This window comes from Besnoitia besnoiti, assembly GCF_002563875.1.
Source record: "Besnoitia besnoiti strain Bb-Ger1 chromosome Unknown contig00014, whole genome shotgun sequence".
Classification (NCBI taxonomy): domain Eukaryota; phylum Apicomplexa; class Conoidasida; order Eucoccidiorida; family Sarcocystidae; genus Besnoitia; species Besnoitia besnoiti.
Genome location: NW_021703916.1, coordinates 552,516 through 560,180, shown reverse-complemented (window position 1 = coordinate 560,180; position 7,665 = coordinate 552,516). Strand labels below are relative to the sequence as shown.

Below are 7,665 nucleotides of genomic sequence, written 5' to 3'. Positions count from 1 at the left end.
TTGAGCAGGACTCATTTGCAATTCAGATGCATTGATACCAGGACGATTTGGCTTCACCGGCGTAGTGCCTGAGTCGCGGCTTCGCTCCAGGCCAGCCGGGCTCGCAACTGGCTGGTATCCTGACGTTTAGATAACGAAAGCAACACCTCGACCGAGAAACAAACACGCATAGCATCCTTGCAAGCCGGAAGGCACGATCGCCGAGAGATTCCCTTCCAAAGGCGTGCTCATTCCGACAGCTTAACGTAACGCTACGATATTGCACTGGACAGCTTGCAATATGTCCACCCAACTGTGTGCACCCTGATGGTGGTCGGCTGGCACGGCCTGTCTTGCATGCCTCACCTGCGCGGTGACTGAGACCTAAGTCAAAGCTATGGCCTGCGCGCGCTGCCAGTGACTGCGGTAACCGCTTTGTAACTCCGCTTCATTTCGTACCTGAATCGTACTTTTTAGCATATTATGCGGTGTTAAAAGTAATCCCATCCAAAAGGTAAGGGATAAGCGATTTGGACAGAACTACTATTGCTTCACGCCAAATGCAAGAATCTGCTGCCGAGAGGGTGATTTGCGCAGAACGGGGGTCGCCTTCGTCTCATACCAAGCTGCGGAGCTACAATATATTCAGATCACTCTGAACGCCCAGTCGCTTTAGGCGGAACATTACCTGATAATCGTCCATCTTCGGTCCCCGTTACAGGAGTCTCGCATTGTGCCCCACAGGCAGTCATGATATGAAAGAATGGAGGGCTACCCAGCTGGCATCGCGTGTATTGCTGTGCTAAAGAACAAGACGGGGAGCCATGAAGGCGAAGAAGCCCGGGAGACAAACAACAAAGGATTTCATTTGGCTGGGGAGACAGGGTACTGGCAACAGCCCCCGCTAGCCACAGACGGATTGGCATGTGGTTTCAGTGCAGCGATGAGTCAAGACCTCGTGTTCCAGGCGAAAGCCCTCGTCGACCTTCCTACTTTAGCCGCGATGAGTAAAACGGCCACACTTCGACCAGAACGGGTGAGTGCCTCCTACTACGTGACACGGCCTGGAAGTCACTCGCGCACGAGATGGAGAGGGCGCGTGCTCGCACACCGGTTGAGAACGGGTGCGCACACATCAACTTCCAGATTCAGTGATAACACTGCAGACTGCCACGTGTGGTAGCCGCAATGAAACGACTGTCCAAATGAAATTTCCAAAAAAGTTATATCATCAATCCAGATTCCTGGAAGAATCGATTATCGGATGCGCAGCGGGCGCACCGAACCTGAACGCGGCGACTTCCTGCACTTGAGGGACGCGACGTCCGCCGTCGTGATCGCTGCGGCGCACTGGGCGGCTAAACGGTACCAGCAACACGAAGCGGTGAGCGGGGAAGATGCTCTGACACGCCCAAGCTTCATCCCACATTCTCGCTACCGTTCATCGTGCATGTATGGTAGTGGTCTTGACGTCCTCAACTGACGCCAGGACGCACGGGCGTGCAGAAGAGGAAATTAAAAAGTAGGGGACAGTCATCCACCGTGACGTAACAGATGCCACTTCACGAAGATTACTAGCAATGCTTGCGACCGAATCTGTAGATTGGAGCAATGGCGCCAACGCGTACGAGCCTCACAAAAGAGTTGGCGGACTGGCGCATGAGTCATGCAGTGGCTTCTGGTGACACCCCAGACAACAGGGCGCTTCTGCGCCTGCGAAGGTGGCAAAGAGACGCCGGAGTCCCACTCAGCAACGACGAAGTGAGCGGTGCAATTTATTGTCGACTCCCAGTGGCGTCCGCTGCGGTCGCGAGTATACTACTGTTAAACAGAACCCCCCATATATGTCAGTCTCATGGAGGAATTCTCTTTGAGAAGGTATCACTGGAGCCATGTGTCCTACGGTCCCGAGGGCTACGTGGCACCCACCAGCGATACCTTCACGAAGAGAATTCCTCCATGAGACTGACAAATGTGGGGTGTTTTGTTGAAAAGTAGTCTGCTCGCCACCGCAGCGGACGCCAAGCGCCCCTCAGTCGTTTTCGTTGCGTGGCCCGTCAAATGCACCTTCGACGAGCCGTGTTGCGCATGCAACTGTGATTGAGGCTGACTGCAACTGAACGGGTTCTCTGCCGGCACGTCGGCTAATTCTTGGTACCCAAGGCGCATTAGCGCCACCCACGGCAAGCGAAGGGGTGGTGTTGCTAGTTCGAGACAGCCCGACTTCACTTTTTGTATGACTACACGTAGGCAGGGAGTACACGGGTCGCTCTGCTCTCCGACCCGCAGCTGATGCAAATACCGTGCCATCAGATAGAACTGGCCCAAATGGCAATTCATATTCTGCGTGCTTGGTCCATCGTGCCCGGCTGAATGCTCGACTTGCGGCTGTGCGGTAGGCGACGTCTATCAGAACGGGATGTGAGCGTGTCCCGCTGCGTGAAAGCCTTGAGCTTTCCTCGTGTTGAAGAAGAATATCCAATGCTATTCATATAGCTGATCTTCGGAGTGCACAGCAGTCGTATGCACTGCTCTTGCTGCTGGCTCATTCGTATGTTTCCCTGCATGACGCAACACGGATTGCTTGGTGGGTGTGCCGAAGGCTTAACATTGCAGCAGCACGGCATTCCTCTACAGCGTTCTCAACGGCCACGGGTCAGGTGTTGAAACGTTTTACTAGGGTAAATCAGTGCCACCGTAGCTTGAAAGCGGTCCCCCAAGCTGCTCTAAAACTGCCTTCAGCCCTGGTTGAACCTTCATAACCACTCTGTGGGGTGATAACTATCGGACAGAACGCGCATTCGTAAGCGAAAAATGAAAGAGATCGCAGCAAAGAACCACAGTAGTGGACACGTGTGCGTCTTGAGTACAGGTTGAAACCGCCATGAATATAGGTTGGACACGAAGGATCTCTTTTCACCGCACACTGCCTCGCCAGGGGCACACAATCAACCGGCATTGTCGGGTACACTCGAGGCACACATACCGATGCGCTCGCCACGAGTACGTGGGCGAACTCACTCGAGTAGGGCAAATGCCTTGCAAGGATGCACCCCTCTCGCGTTCAAGCGACCTCCCTGTTCAGTTTAGTAAATATATTTTGTCACACTCCCGAACCATCTCACCAGAGCCAGATGAGACATTCGTGCAGCGGGGGAACTCCACGCCCATTTGTGGTGGAGCACGACTACAGCCGTCTCTCGCGTATCTCTGGTCATTGTTTCGTCTCTACTCAAGGCGAACGCCCTAATAGAGGCACTCTTGACCGTCTTCGTGGTTTCTCCTTGGGAATATCTCCTATATTCTGAATTCTGGTGAAGCGCCTGGCTACACGCAACCTCTGCGAGATGGCGCGACGCTGCATCCGTAGGTCGGTTCGCTCCCAAAAAGAAGGTCCACCCATGCACCAGCCGGTGAGACGGCGAAAGAATGGCGAACGCTTGATGTCGTATAATGATTCGTGACCAGCAGTCAGTGCCACATGCGAGTCACCTTGGAAGGCAGTGGTTTCACGGAGCGGTGCAGGACGCTCTCTTCTTCACGGCCGTCGGTAAGTGCAGGTAAAGGAACACGGGCGCCCCTTGGTACGGACTCCCCCCGTTCACTGGCGCGGGTTGGCGATTGAGAAAGAATCTACACTGCTAGTTCCGCCCGGCGACCGCAGTGAAGAATCGGTATCACACTGGTTAAAGCGATGGCAAGGTCAGAAGTAGCAGACCACAGCATATGAAAAATGCGTTTGTTTGCAGAGGTGCGACACACACCCTCTATTGACACGAGCTATCTGTGGCGTCTGTGAGGCCCTGGGTGGCCTCTGCCATATCCGCGTTTTCGGCGTATGGCGGCGGTGCCGGCTCTGCCGTCAACTCCTGGGCACCGGATCTACATTATAGTCGCTGGTGGAAGTCTGTCTGCAGTTGCACTGCGCTGCCTGCTTGTGGCTGGACATGCGGAGGTGGTGCACGTTGAAGAGCTGCAGCCCAGGGTTTAGGGTTGCGCCCAAGGCGGTTCGCGCATGACCGTCTCTAGCAAATTCCTCGCCCCATTCATTTGTTGCAACTTGCAGAATCTCCATCGGCTTGTGTCTGTGTGATGGGCCCGGCAGGTTGTCGTCCCCAGATATAAGGCGTGGTATAGCGCCGGATGACGCAGAATGTCTCACAGGATAGAATGCTGGGTTTCGCCCAATGAGTGTCAGCTCACATCCCGCTTCTTGGGCGCTCTCCGCGGGCGCAGGTGCACCACTCAGCAGAAGGCAACAGGCGGCGTGCGCCGCGAGAGCTTCGCGCGTCTATTCGAGCGAGCAAGCGAAGCAGCGTTGTTTTTCCGATCAGGGTAACGTGAAGAGTCTGCACTAACTTGTGGCCTGTATCGACGTCGCAGAGAAGATGCCCCCATCTGGAGGCAACTCGACTGGGATCCTTTCTGGACACACATAGTAACCCCATTCCATAAAGTATGCGAGTCTGCCTTCCCCAGCGTCCATCCGACTTGCCGACCGGCCTTGCGTACTAACAGCTCTGACCCTGCTGTTATTGAGGATCCGCCTACGACAGGAATGGACCAGATATCGTCGTGCTCTAGGCTCGTGAAAAGGTGTATAGTTTCTTTGGAGGGGAGGCTGGTATATTCGGGTTGACATTACGTTTTTCTGTGGATAAGGAAACTCTCTTGCATGTCCTTGTGAACCAGTCACTGGCGATATTTTGGGCAGTATGTGGGCTCTTCCGATCCGCTGGGGCAAGAATTCCACCGGCATCGACAAATTCAATCTGTTCGGTCAGCCCATAGATTCTGGTTCTACCGAACTATGTTTTGCTCACTCTCCTGTCCGTTTCTCATCTGGGCATCATTCCCGGAAACGAGTCAATTTCGCTGGAGAGTCCCGGTGGAGGAGACAGTTCCTGGTCGCCTCTAACAATTCTTTCACTGTCTCTGGTGAAGTGCTCTGGCGTCTGCCCACAAGCTGGAGGGCGCGGATGCGGCCACTGGGCCGCCCACTGAATTGCTGCACGTGTTCGGGTGGGAGAGGAAAATGGCCGTTCAATGGTGACTCTTCTTCTAAGGAAGGGTCTGCCCTACGTTCGCACACTTTTCCCCTGTCGGACTGCTCAATGTGGAAGTCGAAAAAACTTTGGGCATTCTCGGGGGTTTCTGCGGGCCAAGATTTGCCACATGTCCTCCGTGAGAGCCTACACAAGCACAAAAGCTTCCATCGTTCCCAAACTAATCGGCCGTGGGCATCTCAGCTGTGCAACTTCGAGGGTCGTGCAATGCCTCAGCTGGCATCAGTCGAGCGGTAGTAGATATCGCACTGCGTGGCGATAGCCGTGCCCCTGTGTCATGATGGTCTACATCGACTGAGGGGACAAACCAGCGCATGTCCTCGGGCGGTAATTTGCCCTGCCGGCCGGTATCTATCCCACTGGCAGCAACAATACCGCCGAAACTTAGTTAGACTGGAAGCACAGCCGGTGAGCGGGCCCGGGGCGCACCGTGGTCTGAGCGACTAGCGGTCGATTTGCTTGTCGTCATCGGCGACAGTGGCGCAGCTAGTGCCTCGAGTGGGTGCCGCGCCGGGCCGCGCCGCGCTCTGCCCAGTCTGCTTCTGGCGTCCTGTGGACTATAGCGGTCTCAGGTTGAAGCCAACACATTCCTCACACGCTGCCCGTCACCAATGCCTCCGCTAGCTTTCTACCGAGCCTCGTCCCGCACCGGCGGGTCCTCTGCACTCGACGCATCCCCTGAAGTCGAGTGCGTTTGGAGCAGCCCCTCCCAGTCGACACTTTGTGCCCACGGCGATTCGCTCACGGCCGCCGCCACTATTTCCGCGATCATGTCCTCATCCATCTCTACCCCGGGGTCTTGCTCCTCGCTCGGCCCGCCGGGTAGCATGGGCAGCTCATTCGTACCGTGCGGACTCGTGCCTTGTGTCAACTCTGGTAGGGCACCTAGCTCCACCTGGAATACGCCGTCGATCCAGGTGAGCGGCTGCTCAAGCGCGGCGGCTGCATGATTGATGACAGACAGCGACTTGCTAGGCAACTCCCTCGAGTTGGTATCCTCACACCCGTGGGTAGACGGTTGCTGTGGGTCGCCGGCTGCACTCGAGGATGGCTCAACGCGTCGTTGCGGGGGCCGCCATGGCTCACTCATTGTTCGGCAAAAGGCAGGAAGCTGACCGCCTGATACGCAAGAAGACAGGGGCCGCCGAGCATGTGTGAGCGGTTCCACAGACCTCAGCTTGTTAGTAGCTGGAAGCTGCGGATTGCTTGTTACTCGTATTTTGCTGGACGGTGTAGGACCTGAGAGACTGTTTTCTGCAAAAACAGGTGGTGGCAGACCATCAGCCAAAGCAACGAATGCCATGCCTCCAACGGTGCCCGCTTGCATCAAAATGTATACTCGGCGCACGTGACGATGAGGCTTACCTTTGGAGTTCGCGAAAGGCCCCTGTTCTCTGTTTTTTCCATATGGCATGCTCAGGTGAGTCGCCGGACCATGCGAACCTCTACCCGTTCCAGGCGATGGTGTGATGGCTGCAAGCCGTTTCCGTGCATACTTCAGCATTGATCGGAGTTTTCGAAGCCTCCGTTTCAACGCGACGTCTGTAGTTGTATCTCTCTTCTCTAAACCACCTTGCAGGAGGCGTCAACACATTATCCCTTACCATCCGAGCAAGAACTCGCTTCTTGCACAAATTGCTCCATATCCGAGTCAACGGCTTCGTCGTTTTCGACGTTCTCAATCTGCGTCTGAAGCGCTGCAATTTGTACACTAAGCAAGTGCTGCAGCGCGTTCTTTTTCGCCACTTCTGTCTCCGGCCTACGAGAACTTGCGCGAGTAGGTGCTAGTTCAGGGCTTCGGTTCTGTTGGTTGCTGGGAAACGGCGTCGGTCCAGGAAAGCGTACTTCGCGAGCAGTCACTGCTTCTCCGCGCAGACGTGGCGTGTCCTCTCTCCCCACGAAGGGGATCGCCGCTATCCTGACCGACGGCCCTGCCACAGCGGAGGGCCCCGTAACTGGTGGAAGGCCTGGCGTGCACCCCGACTGCTCGCTCTGCAACTCGCCGGCAGTGGCCCCGGCGTCTGGCTGTCGGAGCACCCCGAATTCTAGCGTATGAGACCTGTCTGATGCGGACAGCTTGCGAGTCTGATTGCCTGCTACGCTAGCCCAAGAGCAGCCTGTGCATCACGGAACAACACAAGGTTGCCAAATACGAGACAGGATCCTGCAGAAGCATTAAATTCTTGTCACTGGTCCGCGCAAGTGCCCCTCCGTCCGCTAACCGGAGGTTTCTCTTATATTCAAGTCAGCAGCCCCACGATACCAGACCCCTAATATAAAATGAGCTTGGATGATGCCGGCAGCATTGCATGTGCCCGCAGGAAACATACCATCACCTGCACATCATACCAGACACTCTTCTGCGATAACCCTGGTCCGCGGCTTATGGCCGAAGCTTCCTCCGGTTTGTCTTTTTTGCCGTAGTCTTTCTCTGTGGACACACACATCCCCGCTGTTCTGGTGCTGAAAAGCGTGGGCGCTTGGATTTGTGCTTACCGTCATCCGCTCGTTTCTCGCGCTCCTGAAAATCTTGCCTATGCAGGGGACGTCTCGATTTCGAGTCCCGCGGGATTTTATCTAGCCCCACGTGGCATCCTGAAGCCGCCGTGCTACTCCCCAT

General features: G+C 55.6%; 1 protein-coding gene across 1 annotated transcript; it reads right to left on the bottom strand.

Moving 5' to 3' along the window:
* Window positions 1-5,673: 5,673 nt before the first annotated feature.
* Window positions 5,674-7,665, bottom strand: BESB_025600 (uncharacterized protein; the record flags this gene model as incomplete). Its single annotated transcript, XM_029361240.1, has 3 exons — window positions 5,674-6,164; window positions 6,650-7,162; window positions 7,542-7,665. 3 exons carry the CDS (start codon window positions 7,663-7,665, stop codon window positions 5,674-5,676), a joined length of 1,128 nt encoding a protein of 375 aa, XP_029215595.1.